General features: G+C 27.4%; 1 protein-coding gene across 1 annotated transcript; it reads left to right on the forward strand.

Annotated features, from left to right (window-relative positions):
• The first annotated feature begins 210 nt into the window (after window positions 1–210).
• Window positions 211–24,667, forward strand: LOC145833452 (cyclin-dependent kinase 2-like). The gene is made up of 8 exons (XM_082940629.1): window positions 211–342; window positions 698–775; window positions 996–1,113; window positions 3,321–3,370; window positions 16,946–17,066; window positions 17,298–17,399; window positions 22,603–22,806; window positions 24,569–24,667. The coding sequence occupies exons 1-8, from the start codon at window positions 227–229 to the stop codon at window positions 24,665–24,667; spliced, it is 888 nt and encodes a 295-aa protein (XP_082796755.1). The 5' UTR covers window positions 211–226.
• Window positions 24,668–25,213: the final 546 nt, after the last annotated feature.

The raw sequence follows: 25,213 nt of genomic DNA on the forward strand, positions 1-25,213 counted from the left end.
TTATTTTTTTTTGAAATTTTAGTGAAAATCATGTTTATGTTGTCTCAATTTTCCATATAAATAAATTAATTAAAATCAAAATTCTTAAAAAATTATTAATTTGGTAAGTAAATTAGAAAAAATGTATAAACATCATCCTATAAACAGACTTTAAATATTTGGTATAAATTTGTTTTAAAACTCTATAAGAAATCAAGTTTGCGTAAGTGTAGTTAAGTTTAATAAAATGGAAAAATTTGAACACATTGAAAAAATTGGAGAGGGGACTTATGGAGTAGTATTTAAAGCATTAAATAACCAAACTGGTGAAGTAGTTGCTTTAAAGAAAATTAGATTAGATGTGTAAGTTCTTAAGTACTACTTTTTTGTAAAATTTCATATAATTAATTTTATATTTATATATGTCCATAATGTTTGAACATATAAAGCAAATTGATAAAAGATGATTTTAAATAGTCCAAACAATTAAAAGAAATTAGAAAAAGCTAAATGTAAAAGATTTGGTTTAATAATGTTTTGAATAGCTTTACTTATATTTTTACTTTTACATGCAATTTTGTAAACTATTTAGATTATGTCTTTAAAGTTGTTGCAGTGTTTAAAATAATACAAATATTTAGTAATGGTTTCATACTTTGAAAAAGCTACAAAAATTTTATTTTATGGAGACTAGTTTACTATAAATGTGATTTAACAGTGAAACAGAAGGAATTCCAAGTACAGCTATTAGAGAAATATCTCTTCTTAAGGAACTTGATCATCCCAATATTGTGAGGTAGTTAAAAATAATTTGAAAAACTTCTAAAACCAATTATCTTGAAACTCAAAATCTCAAAATATGAAAATAGTATTTAGATAACAAGTACTGTCCAAATTGTTTTTATTTAAAATTTAATATTTTTTTTCAATTAATTTTTTTTTAAACTCATTTATTTAAGAAAATATTATTATTTTTTTGTTTATTTAAGTTATAAATAATTTTTTTTTGCGTTTAGATTAATGGATGTTTTGTACAATGAAGAGAAACTTTACCTTGTTTTTGAATACATGTCACAGGATTTAAAGATGTACATGGACTCTTTAAAATGTGGACTGCCTTTAAACCTTGCGAAAGTTAGTGTTGTGTTTTTACAAAGTTTGTTTGTAAATCTGTTCAAAAAAGAATGAAAAGTATTTTAAAATGGAGCTTGTTAACTGCTAACAATTTATTTACAAAACTTAGTACATGTCTAGTTTGTACTATAAATTTTGTGATTAAAAATAGTTCTAATTAGTTTAAATTTTAACTGCTTGATATATTTAGATCATTTATAATATAAATTATATCTTAAAGTTCAAGTAAAACTTAAATTAAAACAATTATATATTTAGCTTACAAATATAAATGATTGTTTTCAACATTAAAATATCTTAGTGTGTTTTACTTAGGTGAACTTACTTAGGTTAAAATTTATTTTAACTTTACCTAATAAAACAAGTTGTATAAATTATCTCTGGTTTTGACAACATCACAACTCTCTGCTACCTCATTTGCTACTACTTCATTTTGATTGTTATAGGCTATTCTACTGGATAAATATAAAGAATGTAACTTTTTATACTCCTTAGCTAATTTGCAATTAGTAAACAACTAAATTCTCAACGTATATTAAAAAAGTATCAATAAGAAATTAATACTCAAACTGTATCCAGTTCAGAGCTTGTAAGTTGCTTGCAAGTGCGTTTATGAAATAGATGCGTTTGAACTTATAAACAACTTAATAAAAAACTTGTCGCCCTTTGTTTTTTTACTATTCATTCTTTCATTTTATAAAATCTTAGCATTGTAGGAGTTGCTAAGAATCCTGGAAAAACCTGGAATTTGACAATTTAAGCTAAAAAAACCTGAAATTTTGAACAGAAATCACTAAAAAACCTGGAATTTAAACAACTTTACATGTTAAAGAGTAAAATTTCGACTTGACACAAAAAATTTATAGTATAGATAAAACTTTTTTGTCATCATCAAAAATTTTTTTTATTAAAAAGCACACTTAAAGAAGCTTTAAGGTATCTTTTCAAAGTCGTTATACTATTTAACATATATTACCTTTAACTTAATTTTAAACTAAAGTAGACCCTGAAATATCTAATTTTAAAAACCAGGAAGAATTTTTGAAAACCTGGAGAAAATTTGCCAAAAACATTTGGCAACCCTGATTGTATTATGTCAAAAAATGTAATGGTTTTTTGTTGAGCAATTCTATTACGCAATTCTATTACGCAATTCTATTATTTCCATAGGTTTAATATTACAACTTTTTGCATGAAAGTTATTCATTAACTCCTAGGTACACTAAAAGTGCTAAAGAGTAAAGTTAATACTTTTATATTTATAATTCGTCTCTTAACAGTGTACAATAGGGTGCATCTGTTGTCCTGACCTTTGAATTTTGCTTAGTAAAATTTTTTGGCTTTGGGAAATCACATAAATAGACAGCACAAAAAACATTAGTTTCTTAACTTTAAGCCTATTTAAGCAAATTAATTTTGAAAATTTTGCTTTATTGGTATATTTAAAAAGGGGAAAAAAGACTATTTTACTAAAAATTATTTTATCCTACGTTTTTTAAGATAATTACCTGAAACAGTTAGGAAATGCTCCTTGTCATATTTAGAAATTCTGTATAAACAAAGTTATAAAAAAATAAAAAATATATTTGAAATTTTTTTGTTATTTTTACATAAAGTTTTTTATCCTTTATTTTTTTAAAACTTTGTTTATACAGAATTTTCTAAATATGACAAGAACATTTCCGAACTGTTTCAGGTAACTATCTTAAAAAACGTAGGAGAAAATAATTTTTTAGTGAAATAGTCTTTCCCCCCTAATTAAATATACGGTATATTTGGTATAAAGCAACATTTTCAAAAGTAATTTGCTCCTTCCTACAGGCTTTAAGCTAGAAACCCTTTTTTTGTGCTGCCTATTTATGTGATTTCCCAACGTCAAAAAATGTTACTAAGCGTAATTCCAAGATTTTTATTTTTGAGGGGCAACAGATTCACCCTAGTGTACAACCAAGTATTAAACCATAGTAAAACTAATGAGCAGAGTCTTTATTAGCTAAAGAATTTAAAGAAAGCGTTTTCTTTTATAATAAAAATGTTAAGAAAGATTTTTAGAAATTACCAAGCTACTTGCATAGTTGGCTGTGTTACCCAGTTTTTTTTAATTTATAGTAGTAAAAGTAAATCGTAATATTTTTATAGATTAAATGACAAAAAAACTCGATATATAGTTAAAATTTACAAAATAGTTAAAGTATACTTTTTAACAGAGTTACCTACGTCAAGTTCTTCAAGGAATAGCTTACTGTCACTCGCATAGGTAAGTCACTGAAATAAAAAAAAATCAATTAAAGACTTATAATCCCTGTAAGTTTTCGGTTGTTCTTACTTAAAAAAAATTCTCGTTAAGTATGAGTTTAAGTTGTGTAAGAGTTGGAATAAAAATCTTAGCTCGATGTTTAATCTTTCTAATCATTAGAACTCTAGTGCATTTAAATTGTAATAAAAGCGTCTTATAAATCCATTTAAAAGTGTTGTCATTAGAATCAATAAAAAGTTTTTTGAATAGTTGGTAAACTTAATAGCCCATTAGAAAAGTTTGGTTTGAAAAGTAATTTTTTAATCTTAACAAGTTATCGTTTATTAAAACATTTTCAGTTCTGTTGAAGTACTTATAGAGAAAAACAATAAGTTGTATATTGATATATTTTTACCAAGGAGTAAAAACATGAATTCAAAATGTAAAATTTTTTATTAAAACACTGTAGTTTAAGACTTATTTATAAACTAAAATAAAAAAATCAGAATCTTAATTCTAATGAAACAAACAATCATCAATTTATTTTGTAGTTTATATAACTACAGTAACTATAGATAGCAACTGTAAACAAAAAAATTCGCTTAAGTATAATTTGATAATACAAATTTTGTATGTAGTTTTCAAATTGGTGTTTAATCAGTTGTTTAATTTTCTGAACCTCTGGTTGATCGCATTATTGAAGTTAATTTTTGCTTTATTTTTTTAAACTCACCTCTGTTCTGTATAATCAAAATTATTTCTTACTGGGCTTTTTAAAAGTTTTACTATGTATGCATCTTCTATTTTTGTTAAGATGTTTTCTTTATGTAATTATTCACTATAAAAAAATCATAAAGTAAATTTCACAACAAAAATTGAAAGAAACACTGTATATGTAATAACCCTTTACCAGACTGCTGGACAGTGAAGCTTGCAATTTAAATGGTTTCTTAATGAAGCAGAAAACAATTATGCTGCCATTTAAGAGTGGCTCTTGCTACTACATTCTTTTTAGAACAGAAACTGTTACAGATCATACATCACTACTAAAGATTTCTCGTGCCTTAAACGAAATCAAGAACATTCGTTTTTCTTTTGCTGTAAGAATACTTATTTTCATGGCTCGTTCAAATGCATCAAATGCCTCGTAAAACAAATTTAGCTGCAGAAGCTGCATTTGGTTATCCAACCTTGGCCAATGAAAAGAATTAGCACGATAGTTATTTTACAGACCTATCATAATTGCTTCATTTAGTAATGAAGTATGCTAACCAATGCAATAACTTAAGAAAAAATTATTTTATAGATAGTTATCGGCAAAGTGCTATATTTAGATGTTTTGAAGAAGTTCAAAACTTAAAATATGAACAATTTTTAAAACGTTTTAAAGGGCATAGGGCTAAATATTTCATTCAAACAATAGAAAAAAGAACGTTGTAGAAATAAAAATAATATCTACCTATACCAAATCTCAGTTTATTAAATTTCAAGCTACTTATACGACTAAACTTGAATTTTGTACCTTGTATGATGTAAAAGAAATTAAATGTTACAATGCTTTAAAGATAACGAACTTTATTTATTATTTTTATGATAAGTTTTGCATTATACTTTTATTTACAAAAGTTTGAACTATAAGATGTACAATAACTTCTTTGGCAACTATTTACATATAAAAAAGTAATTTAGTAAATATCATTTTCTCATATTAATGCCATTAAACTACAAAGAAACCTATTTTTAAAACTGTTTAAACGTATCTTCTAAAATATAACAAAAAATATCTAAGATCTGCTAAATTTGATGTTTATTAAACTTATTTTGTGATAATTTACCAAAGTGTAAAAAGGGATAGCCACAGAGATAAAAGGCAATTTAATTAACTTTTATAATCAAGTCTTTCAATAAAGTTGGTTATATAAAATAAAATAAGTTTAAGCAAAGTATTGTTACACGTTCATTTTGTTCTCATTTAAAATCTAAAAAAAATCAGTTGTGAAGTTTAAAAAAATCTTAAAACCACCCAGAGTTATAAAAAGTACTTATTTTTCATTAGTTTTAAATAGAACAATTTACTAGGCATTAGTGTCTTGATTTATCTAAAATATTTCACCAGTTAAAAAAACATTCAGAGTTATCCTGAGTGCATCTTAGTATACTGAGTTTGTGGCTGCCATTCTTGTTTAATATAAAAAATATCCTTAAGAAAATTCTTTATATGTATATATATAGTTTATTGAAATGGCGATTTTAAAAATTCTGGAACATATGTTTCATAAAGACAAAGAAGGTTGTCTCTAATCTTCAGCCAGTTTTAATTTAAAATAAAAAGCACTTTGGTAAACAAAGATGCAAAAGTTTACAAAAAAACAAAAACAATATGACGTAAGAATTGAACATTGTACATTACAAATATTCAGTACAAAAATCGATCTACCATCTAACTAATAAAAAAACTAAAATTAACGAAAACAACAGTTAATTGACTATAAAATACTTCAAAATTTGTTGTATTTTAAGAGGAGCTTTTTCATATGTCGACAAGACGATATAAATTCGCTCCTCTTATTTAAACAACCTTCCTTTTTTAACGCATACATAACGGCTGTAGATTCTTTTAAGCACAGCCTACAAACAGGGTTGTTACCATCTGGTATTGGCTGTGCTCTTTTTATCACCTCCCAAGTTAATTTAAAATCAATGTTTTTGCGCTTAAGGCCGCAAACATACTTCGAAAGCTCAGTTTAATTTTCGTATACACCACCTTTAAAGGATTTTTATGGTTGGCATACCAAAATCTTTGTTGAGTGGAGCATAGGCCGATATGATTTCCAGAATTTTTTAAATCGCCATTTCAATAAATTATTTAAAAGCCCTTCAAGTTAGCTCAGTAGAAGGTGTTTAAGTTTGAACATTAACCTTAATTTATATATATATATAATAATGTACCAGAATTTTTAAAATCGCCATTTCAATAAATTATATATATATATATATATTTATTTATTTAATTATATAAAAACTATAATTTAAACAGCTGTTTCACACATTAAAATGTAAAATTTCATGTGATCGTCAGTAAGTTACAGTTTATTATAATAGTGAACAGAAATTTCGATTTTAAAATTTTTATAATAATTGTGACGTAGTAATGGTACAGTTTATTGTACGATTAGCTGAATTTGAAATACGCTGTGAATATTATTTTATGCTTTTTAGGAAAGTTTAAAAAGGTTATTTTGGAAAAATGTTTTAAGCTATTAAAAAAAATTTTTCGCTGTTGGGAAAAATGTTAAAAAATGCTATAAAATACTCGTGTTTGCCGCTTCGATTTTATTTTGTTTTAATATTTCGTTGGTTTTAATTTTGTTAAAAAAGTATTTTTGATAATGGATGCATATGTTTTGTCTTTCGCTTTTCTTGTTTAGTGTTACGTTCTTATCTGATTTTTCGATTTCTATTTTTTCTAAGTTACAAAGTTTGCAGCCGAATTTAGTATTGAATTTTAATTTTGTCCTGTTTAGTATTTCCCATTTAATTTTGTAGTCTGTATTGTTATCTTTTAAGTTCCATATGTAATTCGCTAGTTCTGTTGTGTGTCTTTTCTTAATATTGTTGAATGATGATTTGTGGTTTCTGTATCTTTGTTTAAAGGTATTTCCTGTCGATCCTATATACTGTTTTGTTGTTTTATTTGATGTTACTGTTGCTTTATAAATTATATTTGACACTAGGCATTCGTTATTTAAAGGGCAAGGTTCTTTAAGGCAATTACAAAGTTTATCTTTTATGGTGCTTTTATCGTCTATATTGCTTTTGTTTAATATTTTGTTGTTGTGAGCTATTATTTTATTTCTGAAATTATTTGTGCAACTGTATATATATATATATATATATATACATATATAGAATAAAGTATTTAAAATATCAGGTTACTATAACTTCTAAGAGGCAGCAGTTGTTCAACAAAATTTTAAAGTGTTTACAAATGTTTTATACTACTATATACTATTTTTATCTAAACCAGGGCTAAAAAGAAATTTATTTTGTAAATTGAAAAATATAAAAAAAAAGTTTGACAATTGCTGCCTCTTGAAGTTAAAGTAACCAAACATTTTATGAGCTGTATTTGTAGAGTTTTTACACTATTTGTTATAATTAAATGAGAATAAAATACTTAAGTGAAATTGTGAAGACTTGTACAAATTGAAGTACTTGTACAAATAGAGTTTGAATATAAGTTTTTTATTTCAAGATTATAAATCGTACTAAATTATAGAGTCAGTAGAAGAATCTAATCTTCAAAAAACTTTAAGTTAACAATTTACTATTTTTACTCTAATGGATGTATGTACCTGTATTTTTACAATAAATGATTGAATTAACTAAACTTTACCTACTCTGTTTCGCTTGACTAATTTTCTATATATTAAATATCCAAAACACAATAATCTAAGTATATAAAACTGAAAGAAGCTGATCGCAAAAAACAAAGTCTTTCCAAACTAACTAGACCCGGATCTGGCAAAATCTCAGCTAGACTGTCGTATCCGGATGTTTTTTAAATTTAGTATCTTTTTTAAGTTAAGATGCGGTCAGATTCCAATCTTTTTTTCAAAACTAGGATCCAGCCTGAACCGGATTCAAGTAAAAAATGACCAGATCCGTATCTTAGATTCAGTAAATCACTAGATATCACCAACTTTGAACGCTTATATCTAAAAGTTACTTTGACTTTTAAGCATTTTAAAATGCCTGATAGCTTAGATTTAACTCTACAAAATAAGATTAACTTATAAAAATTAAGGTGGACTCCCTATGCACTTAACATATTTATATTAGGAGTTATATTTTACATGGAAAAAGTAATAGTGTTAGTCAGTTTACAATCTCGTGTCTTCAACAAGTTATGTTCAGCTCATTAAGTGTCAAAATCAATGCATAATCACGCCTAATAGATTGTTTAGTGATGTGGTACTACACAAAAATAAATCAATTTTTTTAAGTGTCTACTGCAGCTGCAACTGCAATTCATTTTCTTAACTATCATTATTTCACAGGGTATCTGATCCTCTAACAAGCCCTTTTGCAAAGATACTTGCAGCTTTTTTCAGTTTACTGCAAACTATTTTTAGTAGCGTGGAACGGTTTTCAGGCTGGTAAGAAATATTCTCTACATACAGCAGAACCTCTTAAGTAGGCTTGAGTTGATTGATTAAGTGCCTTCAAGATTTATTTTGCCGGTTTTCGAGTTCATGAGAAAATATCATATAATATGCACAAAAATGATTTTGTGCAAACTAGTTTTAATATTAGGCTGCTACGTTTACATTGATAACCAGAATGAGTACCACTTTTGATAACAAAAAAAATATTTTTTTAAGGTTATTTCTTTTTACAAAAAACAATGTCAGAAAAAAGAAAAACAAGATAAGTGCAACCTAGAGTTTAATCACTTATAAAGAGATTACGGTTTTAAAATATATGTACAAAATATTTCAAATTGTGTTTACCTTATGTATTTTATAAAAGAAAACTGATTTAAGTATAAAAGATTATTTACATTGAACGTTTTGAAATATTATAGTTACAAATTGAGATTATTAATTAATACTAAAATTAGGGGGTATGTTAAATTTTTTTTGGGAATCTCTTAAAAAAGTTCCAAATTGTGTTTAAGCTCACAAAAAGTTTTTGGTTGAGTTGTTTCACTCCTAAAGCTAGCCACCAAAGATTTTGGGTTGGAGAATTGTGGAAATTTTTTAGGTCTAAAATTGTTCGAAAAATAAATATTGCATCCTTTTAGCTACTGTTTAGATTGTTTCTAACTTAAATTGATATAAGTAATGAACTATAGTTATTGTATCTTTTATAACAATTCCACTAAAAACAAGAAACTATATTATACTAAATGCACCCTTGTAAGGACAAACAGTAAACTAGTAATAATGGTGCTATTAAAATGCTTAAATTGTTATGTTTAAGCTTAAATTATTTTTATTAGATATACAGATTAAGATTTGAGTCGAACAAAATTAACAGTAACACATTAAGGGCATAGGGGGGTAAACACCCTTTTTGGTTTTTTATCTTATTTTATATAGTTTTTACTAAGCTACAAGATGCTTTTTACAGATTTTAAAAATTCAAAATAACTTTTGAGATTTAGCCGGTCGAAGTTGGAGGCAACAATAGGATCCTTATGGGAGGCGCAAACTAAAACGGCAAATACTAGAAATCACTAAAAATCTATCTCCTCCTACGTTTTTTGAGATAACTACCTCAAATTTTTAGGAAATGTTCCTTGCAATATTTAGAAAATTCTGTCGAACAGAATTTAAAAAAATAAAAAATAAAAATTTTATAATAAAAAAACTAAAAAAAAATTTGTTTTTTTTGTTTATTTTTTATATAAATTTTTAATTTTTTAATTTTTTTAAGTTCTGTTCTGACAGAATTTTCTTAATATATCAAGGACTATTTCCTGAAAATTTGAGGTAGTTATCTCAAAAAACGTAGGAGGAGATAGATTTTTAGTGAAATAGTCTATTTTTGCTGTTTTAGTTAGCGCCTCCCATAAGGTTCCTATTGTTGCCTCCGACCTTGACCGGCTATATCTCAAAAATTATTTTGAATTTTTAAAATCTGTAAAAAGCATTTTGTAGCTTAGTAAAAACTATATAAAATAAGATAAAAAAACAAAAAAGGGTGTTTACCCCCCTCCCCCTATGCCCTTAATATAATATTTTTCTTCGCTTTATGATAAATTTGGAGTATAATATTTAGTTAACACAATATTAATTACATTCAAAGATTTGAAACAATTACAAAGTAAATGTTTCTATTATTAAGTTGTTCACAACAAAAATTTCTTAAATGTAGAGGGGATGATGACAACAAAGCTTCGAGCATCACTAATACAAATTGTAGTAATTGTTTTTTTTTTTTCATTTAAAAAAGAATTTTCTTATTGAAAACTTCCTCTTTGTGCTGATGTTTAAAGTGTTATTTCAAATGAAAAAAAGCACATAGAGTTAAGTCAATAGTTTTGCAAGATGTTGCGCTTAATTTAGTTTTGCATAAGGTGTTTTGCTCTGTGTACACGAGGTCATTAAATGTAGTAAAGGCAAAACTTAAACGTTCTAAGACAACCAACATCACATCTCGAATGAGATCTGCTTCAACCTGCTTCTGCCAATGAATTGGCACGTGAGCTGGTGTATGACAAGCACGTGGTTTAACGTCATTTTCCAAATGTATCTCAAGTGGAGGCCCACTCATTTGCTGGAGTAGTCTATGTGGACATACATTAAACGTTGAAGCTGCGTACCTATGTAAGAGCCAATCACGCATTTTGCTCACGTTTGTATTTGTTGCCTCAAACAGGGTATCTTGCCAAACGTGAACTTTTTTCCTTTAAATATGCACCAGATTTTATTGCAGGTTTAATGGTTTAATGGGCACAAAATGTTACTGTTTTGGAATAACACTATTTACAACCAAAACAACCAAAGTTAAAAAACTACTTGGAAGTTGAAAATATCCCAAACTATTCAAAGTAATGTACAATAAATAAATTTGTATTGTACTTTATAGTTTGTAAATAAATTTATGTCACTTATTTATTATTTACTTCTTTACTTATTTATTATTTACTTAGTTTTAATATTTACTTATTACTTAAAAACTAAACTTTGTTCAACAGTCATAAAGTTACAAACACACAATCAACAATATTTTGTACCCCTATAGTAAAAATGGATGGTTAAATTATTTTAAGAAAAAGATTTAAGAAAAAAAGTTTAAGAATTGTTTTTCAAAAACTGTACAACATATTTTTTTCATAATGCAGTAGTTTTTTTTTGCTGTTTTGATATAAAGAGCCTTTTGAACTTATTTTCATTGTACCTGTTTTTTAGTTTAAATTTTAAAAACTGTTAAAATCAACTGCTAGCTAGAACATAAAGTTCATTATATTAAAATCGACTTGTAAAAAGGAGCATCATAAACCCCCTATGACCAGAAAACATGTGTGTTAGTAATATGATGTATATTTTTCGTTTTAGAATTCATTTTTTGTGTCCATTTTATGTGGTTGGAGCTAATTGATTTGTTGTAAATAGTTTAAATAAAAAATATTTTCAAACAGTCATAAAGTTAGAAACACATAATCAACAATATTTTGTAGCCATAAGTAAAATAAGAATTAAATATTTTTGAAATAACTATGATAAAAATATTCTACTAGCGGGTTTCGAACCTACGCACTGTACAAAGGTAAATACATATAACACACTTGACCGCTCGGCCACCGTGGCTTCTCTAAATCAGCAAGTTTAGCGTTTAGTTTATATATTTTATAAACCTAGCTTTTTGATAACAAAACTGTTTATTGCGGTTATACTTTATACACAACTATTATTTTAAACAATATGTGATAAATCAAATTTTGTTGTTTGTAACTAATAAACTAAAACTAACATATACTATTGAAACTAGTATAAAATTTTCAAATAATTTCTATTTTCATCTTAATTCTTATTTTATCCTATTACCTTTCACATTTAAGTAATTTATTCACTAGAAGTTGTTCACCAATATAAACTGGTTGCTGAGATTGGTATAATTAGTTAGGAAAAAAAATTGTATGGGGTATATGATGTAGAGCGAAATTTTCTACTTGGGAATTACTGCTCATACTTAAATAAATACAAGAGTAAAGACATTGAGTGTATTTTTTTACATCTGTTTATTTCATTGTCATCAAACCTAAACATCCGCAAATTAAGAAGCTGTTTAGTAAACCAAAAGTTAAAATAAATTTTCTGTTTGATTGACCACAAATAAAGTTCAGTTTGTTTTTGTTACTTAACTTACTACTTTAATAATGATATACATTTGTTTACTCTTTTGGGTTAAATGTTAAATTTTCTGTTATATAAGTAAGTATAAGGTATAAAAAAATAAGTTAAGTTCTGTGAAATGCAAGTTTATTGATGTAATAAACTAAAACAAAAGATTTAATTTTTTCCTAAGGTTGTATTTATTAAAATTTGCCTATGTGTAGTCTTTATAGTAGTGGTAGTATGTATCAAACAATATTACTGTGCTCAAAAATATAAGTTTTTAGTATTTAATTTAAGTACTTATTATATGTATTAGATAATTATTAGAATTTAATTTTCATAATCACCGACTAAATAAGGTGAGGACTTTATCATTATGAAAAATATTTCTTATAGCATACAATTTTGATAAAAACTTCTAAAATCTGAAAAGATATTTGTATCTATCTAGCCTTTTAAGTACTAAATATGTTTATTGTTTCAAGTATTTGTGCTTGAGAGTTTTTTTTGTTTGAAATATTAGTTTTAAGTGAATAATTAGATAAATATTTCAATAGTTAGGTACTTTAAAGTTAAATAAAAACTGAACAAAAATTTAGAATTTACTGTATAACACAAATTTTCATTTGAATAATATCTACCTTACAAATAATCGTGAAAAGTTAAAAGTATATGCTTTTTAAATAAACTAATTTAGGTTATTTTTTAATTAGTTTGTGTTGAACTTTGAAAAATACTACTTAACTGCATGTTTTGTGCTCAGTGATGCTTAGTGAACCAGTAAAAGCTGGTGCATATTTAAAGGAAAAAAAGTTCACGTTTGGCAAGACACCTTGTGAGCTGGTGTATGACAAGCACGTGGTTTAGCATCATTTTCCAAATGTATCTCAAGTGGAGACCCACTCATTTGCTGGAGTAGTCTATGTGGACATACATTAAACGTTGAAGCTGCGTACCATGTAAGAGCCAATCACGCATTTTGCTCACGTTTGTATTTGTTGCCTTAAACAGAAGTTTGTTTGGTCAGTCTGGCACTCTACTCCCAGGCGGGAAATCACAGGTCACATCTTTATGCGAATCCAGTCTATTCGGATCATTTTCATTTGAACTTACAGCAACTTCAGAATGCTGATGAGGCAGTTGAGATCCAATGGTGGGAAAATCCTTATTAATAATCAGGAGGTCAACCATGGTTTCATACGAGAGAAAGAATCCAGTCACTGAATCGCTTACATAGCAATTCCATCACATCTGATAACCTCCTTCTTTGGAGACATTCCGCTAAAAGTCGCTTTGAAAGCCCCTAGAATGTTAATAGGAATTTTATTAGCAGCCCGAATTGTGATGGATACAGGCATTAAATCCTTCTTACAAAAACCAGCCTCCTGAAAGTTTTTCCAACCCCAAAGGTTCGACTCTGCTCCAGTATCAGCTAAACCACTTACCCATGCAAACTTGTTTGTGCTATGTCTAGCAATCTTGACTGATGCACGAGGATGATCAGTCGTTGCCTTGGCTTTACGCAAGGACTTCTTGCTGAATATAGTGTTATTCAACATGATTCTTTTACTTGCGTGTGGTTACATTATTTGGGTATCTTGTTGCATAAAATCAGAACGATCAGCTTGTATTTGAAAAGCATTAATTTTTTTTGATCGACTACGCCAACAAGATAAACAATATCTGAAAGGCTTTTTATTTTGGTTACCTTTTTCGTTGAAAGGATAGAAAAGCTTTTTACAGTTCTGGCAAGGAACATGTTGGGACTTATCTCCTATGTTGACACGTCCCTTCTTCTGACGTTGAAAGGAAGAGACTGCAGATATAGTCCGCAAATTCTCAGTCGCATGGCGTCCCATTTCTTTACTTTCAATAAAGGAAATTATATCAAATGATGACCTAGATAACATATCTTCAGTACTGAGAACTTCTCTTCTTATGTCATCGTCCCCAACGCCAGCGAGCATCACATCTTTTATTGCTTCTTCTGTGTAACTCGTCACATTGCTTTTCCCACAGTCACACTCACTGACTTTAGTGAAATTGCAGGTTTCTGCTTTGCTTCGTACACGTGTGGCAAACGTTCTAAACGGTTCATCATGGTCCTGATGTAGGTTCATAAGTTCTGCTCTCTTTACACCAATAGCAACTTTTATGACTGCAATCGATTCCATCAGTTTAGCAACTTAACTTTCTGATTTGGTCATCAGTCGAGGATCACTTGCTAACATAAGATCGCCAAGCTAGTCCTGCGCACACTGAAAAAGCTGTATGCTTGCATTTTGGTTGCTTATATTCGAACCAATCTTGAATGCCTCCCACCTCCGAATGAAAGCAAGCCATGTCTCTTGGCTGATCCCCCGGTCAACCCTTGGTCGAATCAATTGAGGTGCATTTGCCATTACTCCATTATTGGATAACCCAGAATCTTGCTGATGCTCCACTTTGTGGAGGTTGAGAAGGCTACTCACTACATCACCGGATAGATCTGGCGTCTGGAACTCGCATCCACGGATTGGGCACTTTACTAAACCATTTTACTTTCTCAGATTGTTGAATAGATTTTACATGAAGATTTTACATGAAGAATAACTCCTTGTCAATTTAGTTTAATAATTTATTAACAATGTAAAATCTGAAATGAAAACAAGTATAAACATAAACACTAAAATGAGCTATAGTCTAATTATTCTACAGGATCACTTCTGAAAATTTTAACAGTAAGTAATGAGATGATGGAATTACTACATAAGGTTCCTGTACACAATTTAGCTGAGGAACGTAGTGTTTGACTTGTCAATTATGGTTTACTAATAAGGGGTAAAAATAGTCTCAGTACTGTCTGCCGAAATGTAATATTAACAAAAGTTTTGGCTTGTTGCCTACTGATGCACTGGCCAATACTAAGAAATAGGGAAAAACTGAACATTACATAAAAGTTATTCCTGCTGAATGGAATGTGAAATGAAAAAGTATGAAGAAAAGGGTACAGTGAGAAGGAAACGCTTAATATACGTACAGAGTAAAAAAAGCTTTAAGTTCCTAAAACAAATCTATCCTGCCATTAAACCAAATTTAATAAAGTTTCTCATTACTTGGGCAGTGATAACAATGATGCTGTCAAAAATAAGCGTCTGTACATTGAAGTCAGATTTGCTAAAATAACATTTTTATAACTAACACCAAGCTCTTCACTTACAAAAAGTTCTTACAGCATTAAATTAGGAGCAACTGTCTAAAAAGCAAACAAATTTAAATTTAACGTTTGTTTCAGGCCAGGTTGTTGCTGCATTTTGGATTGATAGTAGAGGTAAGTATGAGTGACATTTAGCTAATGTAGTAGAAATTCGCAATGATGACACCTTTCTACTATCATATTTCGAAAAGCTTGCTCACAGCAAAGAAGATCAGGTTTAGATATCTCCTGAAGAGCCGGAGGTTATTGAAACAAACAAGTATCAGATCATTAGTGGAAGCATTGATGTTTCATACTTAACGTTCAAGTCGAATAAAATGCTGTATAAATAATGAAACCATCTTAAGCTTTAACACAGCATTCGAAAAGAAAATTGAATGTTATTAATAAAATAACGATTTTAAGAACCTTTAATATCCTTATTTTGTTACTTATTTTTTATGTATATTTAGAAGCAGTTTTTATAATTAAAATATCGTTAAAATGTTGTTTTTAATAGCTTTAGTTGAAAATATTTTTAGTATAATTGCGAGAGAATTAGTTAAATCATAATTTCGGAACTATTTTTGACATTTTTCCTGATTTTGAGGTAAGTCAATCCAACTAATTTTTTTTTTCTGACCTTTAAACACAATATGAAACCTTTTAAAGCGGTTGAAGAAATTGTACTCAAAAAAATCAAAAATAACATACCCCTACTATTATGTTATAATAGTTTTTACTTTAAAATATTAGTTTTTTGTTTTTTGAACTTTGATTACTAAATAAAAGTTAAGTTGTAATTTGTGTGATAACGTAAATACGAAAAATTTATTTATATATTTGTTTACATCAGGGTTTCCTAAAGTGGGCCAAGTTGCCCCCTAGGGGGCCACGAGCAGCAAAGGAGGAAGAGGGGGGGCCATGAGCAATAAAGGAGCCACAGGGGGCCATGAGGCCATAACTTTAAACTTGCACTAGATATTCTTGAGTTGCAGATGAAGAGCAAAAAAAAAAGTCTTATTTGTATCTTACGGTAGTTTAGAAACTTACACTAGATATTCTTGAGTTGCAAATGAAGAGCAAAAAAAAAAAAGGTCTTTGGTGTTTTTTATCGTAGTTTATGAGTAATCTTGTTGAAGGGGGCCATTGCTTTTTCAATTTCTTTAAAGGGGGCCATTTGCAAAAAAGTTTGGGAAACCCTGGTTTACATGGATAACAGTCATAAGCAGGGTTTTCCAAAAGTGGGCGTTATCGCCTCATGGGGTGAATTTGAATATCAGGAGGTGTTAGCTTGAGAGAGTGAAAAAGTAAATGAGTAATTAACTAGTTAAGGTGCTATATCTAATAAAGGCAACAAAAAAATTATAAATTTTTCACGAATTTATGAAAATGAGTTAGGGAAAAACTGGTTTAAAACTTCTTTGGTCAGTCTCCCAATTTTTTTAAATTCAGTTGATGATTTTTCTATAACAGAACTTAACTTTAGTTCGTTTTACAACATGAAAAATGATCTTTTAATTTTAAGATTTACACAATACTAGAACACAAAGATCAATCGTAAAATATTTACAGAGTTCTACATAGGGACCTCAAACCACAAAATTTGCTTATTGATGCTAATGGAAGTATAAAGTTGGCTGATTTTGGTCTTGCCCGTGCTGTTGGTATTCCAATGAGAACTTATACACATGAAGTTACTTTAATTTTATGATAAAAGCTACTATAATTTTATTTCTATAAAGCTATTAATTTTTTTTAATCAAATTTTTTTTATTTGAGTTCTTTTATTAGTTGTTTGTGTTTTATGTTGCTAAAAATAGGCAGTTTAATTTTTTTTAAATGATATAAAATGTAATTTGAAACTTCAAAAAAAAATTACATGATTGATTTCATTATTAAAATCGTTTATTTGTCCAATTAACAGATAATTACATTGTGGTACAGACCTCCAGAAGTTTTGTTAGGAACTAGGCTGTATTCAAGTGCAGTTGATCTATGGAGTATTGGTTGTATATTTAGCGAAATGGTTAGTCTTTAAAAAGTTTATGTTAATTTTAAAACTATTATCATTGCTCATTTTCATGTAATCTTGCAACAAATTAGATAAAATTTTGTGATTGATTAACTATTTTAGGTTAATTATAAAAAATATTACACTTAATTGAAATAAGTAGTACATAACTAATATATAAGTGTAATATAATATGAAAATAATAACTTAATTTCTATTTCACTTCCAATCAAAATTTTTTGAGATAGTTTATAACTAGTGCTACGCCATGTTGGTTTATTTCGACCAATGATACATTACATTTCAATAAATTATATTATTTTTTAATATAAAATTAGAAACAATTTTTTATTAGTATAACTTTTGTTTTTTTGAAAAACCTAGTACAGTCATCTTCCTCTTTAGTATGCACTTTGAACATATCCTAAATATGTGTACTCAAGAAGTCCTAGTTTAACCTTGAGTATTTAATTTTATGGAAAGAAACCTGGATTTTAAGTATTTTTGAAACCCTGAAATTTCAAACAAAGGTCACTTAAATACCTGGAATTTAAAACTATTTTTACATAAAAAGTAATAAAATTTCGATTAGATACGAAAAATCTACCAAATAGGTAAATTTTTTGTTTTATAAAGAATTTTGTTTAATAAGAAACATAAGTAGATTTACCGTATTATTTTAATGTTGTTATGCTATTTAAGACAGTTTTTTTATTTTAAGTTTAACTCAGGGTTGCCACTTTACATAGAAACCTGTAAAAACCCTGAAAAACCTGGAGTTTGACAATTTAGGCAAAAATAAACTGGAATTTTGAACAAATATCACTTAAAAAAACTGGAAAAACCTGGAATTTAAACAACTTTCACATGTTCAGTAGTAAAATTTCGATTTGACTCCAAAAATCTATCATATAAATAAAAAGTTTTTGTTATCATCAAAGATTTTTTTTATTTAAAACTATATTTATAGTAGCTTTACATTATCTTTTCAATGTTTTTATACTTTTTAACACAGTTTACCTTAAACTTAACTTAAACTAGAAATAGACCCAGAAATGTGTACTTTTAATAACCTGGAAGAAATTTGGAAAACATGAAATTTTTTTTTGAAAAAAAGAGTGGCAAACCTGTTAACTTTAAACTAAATATAGACTATAAAGCTTGTTTATACTTTTAAAAACCTGGAAGAAGTTTAGAAAAGCTCGAGCAAAATTTTCAACACACCTCTGACAACCCTGTTAGTGTTCTAGTAGCTTTAGTTTAGTATAAAAACATCTTTGTTTAAGTAGTGTTATTGATTCTTATAGTTTTGGAAACCATTTTGCCTCTTTATAAATGGTTTTTAAACCAATAATATTTGCACATTTGTAAACTTTTAGCTTAAATAAAAAGTTATAAATTTGCATTTCAAACACAACGTTTTCGGCTCTAAGGAGCGTACTCAATGTAAAGCTACTGTGTTTGTGTATATGGATTGTACTATTTTTATAATGCACTACTGACTACAAAGTAATTATTTTGTTTTGTTATAACTTTTTATATACTTGCAGTGAGAAATGTTTTAAATTCCACAGTAGGCTGTCATTTGCCGTCATCTCCTTTTTTTTATAATTTGAGAGGAAAATTAAAAAAAAAATTATAAGCGGAAATATTTTATTAAAAAATGCATTTTAAGACGTTGATAATATAATGTATTGAGTCTACATTTTCGTTTGCGTCCTTGAAGACGGTAAACGTAAAGTTATTGATCAAACAATGTTTAAGTTATGAACGTAAGAAAAAAAACTTTGCTTTATATTTAAAATAAACAACTTATCGAAATTTGCGGTCAGTCAGTTGGTGCAATGGCAATCCAGTTATTTACAGTGAGTTAGTGATCTAACAGATCTTTTTTGTATATTAAGATCCGGCCGGATCCAGTTCCGGATCTATTTTTTTGATTTAAAATTCGACCAGATCCAGATCCTTAATATTTTAGGTTTTATTTATTTTCAATAGAGAACAAACTTATAAAATTTATTTGTTATAATGCAATTAATTAGTAAAATTTGTTAAATACAAATATTTTGTCAAAAAAAAGCACCATGTTATTGTCTATTTGTATTTTCATTTATATGTTGTATTTCAACACTAGGAAAAAGAACGTTGTAAAGAAATAAAGATCTGCTTATATTAAATCTCAGTTTAAATGTTAAATTTCAAGTTACTTATACGACAAAACTTGAACTTTGTACCTTGTATGACGTAAAAGAAACTAAATGTAGCAATGCTTTAAAAAACAACGAACTTTATGTATTTCAATTAAGTTAAACTTTACATTATACTTTTATTTAAAAAAGTTCCAACTATAAGATGAACAATAATTTTTTTTGCAAGTGTTTATGTTTAAGAATATAAAATTTAATAAATAACATTTACTCATATCAACGCCATTAAGCTGCAAAGAAACCTATTCTTGTTTTTTCAAGTTGTTATGAAGATACAAAAGTTTTTCGCCAGTTTCTGGAAGCAATTCGATTGTTTGTACAAGTTACCAGCTTCTGAAAATAACCTTTCAGATTAAACAGAAAATGGTGGTGTCGATAGATACCTTCTTGCAGACTTGGCAAGTAATGTGTATTTTTTCTTGATTGAGTTCCACCAAGACGAGACTTTAGCTTCTTTAATTCTTCAGCAGATAAATGTTTTTCAGCCAAAAAAAGCTTAATTTCTGTCTCATTCTCTTGATATACCAGGAAGCTAGAAGAGAAAGTGGATACAATCACGAGTTAGCCTATAGCTACAAAAACGAGAAGGGTCAAAACAAGAAAAAAAGGAGAAGAAATATTTTATATTTCAATGCTCCATTCTTCAATGCGTGGCAACACGGGTTGGGAAATGCTTCCTAGAGATTGTGGACAAAAACTTTACTAAATACCATCCGTATTGTGAAGTTTTCAACATGAAGACACTAAAAGTGTCCTATTCCTGTATTCAAACATTAAACAACTAATAATGGCACACAATCGAAAGATGTTAGACGCGCAGGACAAATAGAGGCGAATGTGTGACTGCAAAAAACAAGTTTTATGTTGGCTCTACTGGACTATCGTTCAAGAATCGCTACACAACGCATAAGTACAGCTTCAAACACGAAAAACATAAAAATACGACAACTTTATCCCAGTACATTTGGAAACTAAAAAATAACAAAGTTAGTTTTAAAATTCAGTGGGAAATAATAACAAGAACGAAAAATAAATATAGGTTAAAAAAATCAATTTAAATTGTGCAATGCGGAAAAGGTCAAAATTTTAAAAGTTTAAAAATCTGAATCTCTAAACAAAAGAAACGAATTACAAACTGGCTGCATGCATTATCGAAAACAATTATCTAAAAACTTTGTTAATAATTTTGTCTAAAAATAACTAACTATTCTATCATTACGTAATACCTAATCTTGTAAAATTTTATTGCTGTAGTTACAAGTTTGCTTTTCATTGAATAAAACTTGTCTGAAAACGCTTATAAAACGCAGAAACAGCTGTCCCAAGCAAAAATTTATTTTGTGTATTTTAGTTGTTTATATATATAAGTTGAAATAAGTTGAATAACTTGATAAATCAAATCTTTAACACGGAGCCCACCTTAATGACTTTTTTAATAAAAAGGTTTATTTAAAGATGTAAAACTTATATATCTCATATACAAAACGGTCGTCTAAACTATTGTTCTTTATATAATCAAATAAATAAATAAGTATATATATATATGTAGACTAATGTGCACAGGTGCACACCGTTTAGACCACTGTTCTAGCGGATAGTTATTACTTTATATAGTATGTTTATCAAGGTCATGATTTTAATTTAGATTTCTAGAGGAAACCATATTTATAACCATCATAGCTTTATAAAAATATACATCATTTGTTTCTACTGAAATATATAAAAGTTTAGTAAATGCTTTGTATTAAGTTTTAGAAGTATAAAAGTTTTAAATTATAATGCAGGATTGTCATAAAGCTTGGAATCTGAAAAAATCTGAACTTTTGAACAAAAATCATTAAAAAACCTGAAATTAAAAAAAAAAGTGCGTGACTAAATGAGAGAACGTAACTAAGCGAGTTGTAGCAAATATACCCATTATATTGGATATTTATTTGAAATGCATTTGATTAAATAAAGTTTCCAACTTTTTTTGTTTACAAAAGTTGTTTTCAATCAATTTGTACGTCGTATATGTGAAAAGTATTTTTTCTCCTTTTTCCTTTGCCCACCTAAGATTAAGCTTGTCTTGCATGGTATTAGAGAAATATCTTCCTCTTGTACCATGCAAGACTAGTTTAATCTTAGGTGGTCAAGGAACAAATTAGCTAAAACAAGAGATTTATTGAGTTCACATGAAAATTTTGTGAGGAATTGAACATTGTATCTTGTTTGATTTAAAGGTATAAAGGGGGGCTAACACACCTAAAATATAAAGAGCAAATCCATAAAAATCAATAGATTCCTCATTTAAGACACAGACTAAAAATGCAAAAATCCCAACTTTATTGGAAACATATCTCCTATTTTTTCTAGACTAAATATATTTTTAACTTAATACATACAATAAATTTACAATATTATAGATTGAAACAAAAATTTTTTTTTTGAGAATTCTGAAATTGTGCGTAGATTTGCGACTGATGAATGTAAATAATGAAATTTAGATTAATTATGGAAATGTATCATATACTAAATTTTTTTGGTATTATTCAGAATTTTTTTATATTATCAAACACCTTTAAAGTAGCATTACAGTATCTTTTCATTTTTTATACTATATAAGACAGTATTCTACCTAAAATCAATTTTATACTAAAAATGGACAAAAAAACTTGTAAATAAAGAAACTCAAGAAATCTGGAAGTTTATCAAAAATTTTTGGCAACCCTGTTAAATAGTTTATAAGGCCCAAGGAGATTAATAATAAAATCTAAAGTTAGATAATAAGTTGAAACTTAGTTGTGAACAAAAATCGTACTTGATAATTTTTACAAAGTTTTTGTAAGTACTAACAAAAACTGTATAAGTCATCCTTTTATAACTAGATGCATGTTTTTCCTATAGTGTTTTATTTTCAAACTAATAAAGCTTAAGTTATTTATATGCTGAAACTATTTAAAGCTTATGGTATTTCATGATTGTTCGAAAAACTTAGTTAAACATCTTCTAATTAAAAAAATCAAAATAAGGTTCAGAAAAAGACATTATTTTCTGGAGATTCAGAGATTGACCAGCTTTATAGAATATTTAGAACTTTAGGAACACCAAATGAAAAAATGTGGCCTGGTGTTTCTCAACTGTCTGATTTCACTCCTAATTTTCCTGACTGGCCTCCAAGAAAGTTTTGTGAAATTTTGAACAAGTTAGATCAGCCTTCAATTGCAATAATACAAGTTCGTTTTAAGCTCAATCTGTTTTGTTTTTGATTTTTTACTATTTAAAAGTATTATAATAAAAATAAGTCAAAGTCTTTCATAGCTTAATTATTTGAGAAAAAAAACATTGATAGATTTCAAAACTCCCAAAAAGTTTACGATAGTAATTTTACTTTGACTAAATATATAAATATAAACTTATATAATTGTACTATATTTACATAAATAAATTAACTTATATAAATTCACTTGAAATTAATCTATGTTTAACTAAAGATTAAGCTAGGAATAAAAATATTAAATAAGTTATAAATATAGAGTTTATTTATGTTTTGTAAACAAAGAGATTTAGGGTAAAAACTTTCTAATACAAACGAATAGACGACAAATTTTTTATCGTAAGTGTTATGGGCATAGGGGGGGGTAATCACTTTTTAAGGTTTTTGATCTTATTTTATATAGTTTTTACTAAGCTACAAGATGCTTTTTACAGATTTTTAAAATTCAAAATAATTTTTGAGATATAGCCGGTCAAAGTTGGAGGCAACAATAGGATCCTTATGGGAGGCGCAAACTAAAACGGCAAATAACTAGAAATCACTAAAAATCTATCTTCTCTTACGTTTGTTGAGATAACTACCTCTAATTTTCAGGAAATGTTCCTTGCAATATTTAAAAAATTCTGTCGGAACAGAATTTAAAAAAATAAAAAAAAAATTATAACAAAAAATCGAAAACAAAATTGTTTTTTTTCTTTATTTTTTATATAAAATTTTTATTTTTTAATTTTTTTAAAATTCCTTCCTACAGAATTTTCTAAATATATCAAAAAACATTTCCTGGAAATTTGAGGTAGTTATCTCAAAAAACGTAGGAGGAGATAGATTTTTAGTGAAATAGTCTATTTTTGCTGTTTTAGTTAGCGCCTCCCATAAGGTTCCTATTGTTGCCTCCGACCTTGACCGGCTATATCTCAAAAATTGTTTTGAATTTTTTAAATCTGTAAAAAGCATTTTATAGCCTGTTAAAAACTATATAAAATAAGATTAAAAACCAAAAAAGGGTTTTTACCCCCCCCCCCCCCCCCCCCTATGCCCTTACCTAGATTTTAAATTTTATTAAACATCTATTTACATGTTTCTTTGAGCTGGTGACTTCGCTTATCAAAAAATATTTAAATGTATAAAATAAAAACGAGAAAAAAATGATTATAATATATATGTTTAATTTATTTAAATAAATTTTATTCACTTATAATGTTTACGTAATGGTAATGGACTTACCAAAAAACTAAACAAAATTGGTTGAAAATGAACTAAAAAATGGATTTTAAGAGGAATAGTCTTTTTTTTTGACAACTTCTAACTTTCTGTACTTAGGATAGTTCACAGGCTTGTTTAAACTGTATTAAAAAACACAGACTGATTTAGCATTGTTTAATTTGTTTTTACATAATTTAAGCTAGTTTTTAAGACTTAAAACCTTATTCCTTTAAAATTGTGTATAAACTAAGTTGTATGAATTATTTATTGCTTTTGTTTAATAGTATTGTTCTACTGAGTTAAAATTTTATGTTTATTGTATCTAAATCATTTTTAAAGAAGAAAAACAATTTTTCAAAGCTCTAACGACATGTGTTGTAAAACAGTCTCAAGAGAAACAGTTAGTTGAAGGAATAACAGATTACTGTTCAAAATTATTTTTTTATTACATAAAGGTTAACTTCATCACATTAAATTAAATTTACCGAGTAATCTACTAAATAAAATGTATTTTTCAGAAAATGTTAATATATGATCCCTCAAAGCGAATATCAGCGAAAGACGCATTACAAAGTCCAATTTTTTATGATATAAATAATCCTAAACCAGTTTTTTAAACTTGTAGAAATAGTTACAATAAGTTTTTTTATTCCGTTTGAATTATTTTTTTTTACAATTATCTAATATATAAGTAAAACTATTATTTTTTACATTAAAAAAATTTTTTTAACGTAATTTGATAAAGTTTTGTTTCACTGCTTTAACTATCATCATTATTTAACTAAGTCATTTTTTCTCGACTGCTTGCTTTTATGTAGCGGCTTAAAATTTTTATACACTATGATCATTTTAGTAAAAGTCTAAGATTGAAAAATAAAACTTTTTAAAAATGTCATTTAATTTTGAAGCTTTAATTTTGATTTTTTTTATTGCACTTTTATGTTTTTAGTAGTTATAATTATGCTGTGTTTTCAACAATTTTACTGTGTAAATTTGTGCATTTTTGAATAAAGCTTTTCAATTTTTATATAGAATTTTTAAAAACATGTTTACCAAAGTACTTGAAAATAAAATTTATGTTAATTAATTGTTAGCTAATTATAGGCTTTTATAGAGAAGATAGTTGTAAAAATTTTTTTTGTGTTATTTGTAAACTTGAAATA

The sequence above is a fragment of the Thalia democratica genome, chromosome 4, assembly GCF_965202585.1.
Source record: "Thalia democratica chromosome 4, ktThaDemo2.hap1.1, whole genome shotgun sequence".
Classification (NCBI taxonomy): domain Eukaryota; kingdom Metazoa; phylum Chordata; class Thaliacea; order Salpida; family Salpidae; genus Thalia; species Thalia democratica.

What these genes read in the sequence shown, in the direction of transcription:
- LOC145833452 (XM_082940629.1), top strand. Translation starts at nt 227, where the DNA reads ATGGAAAAATTTGAACACATTGAAAAAATTGGAGAGGGGACTTATGGA. An exon ending in TGCCTTTAAACCTTGCGAAA is followed by an intron (nt 1,114 to 3,320) that starts GTTAGTGTTGTG and finishes ACTTTTTAACAG; the next exon opens with AGTTACCTACGTCAAGTTCT. An exon ending in GTTGTATATTTAGCGAAATG is followed by an intron (nt 17,400 to 22,602) that starts GTTAGTCTTTAA and finishes AATCAAAATAAG; the next exon opens with GTTCAGAAAAAGACATTATT.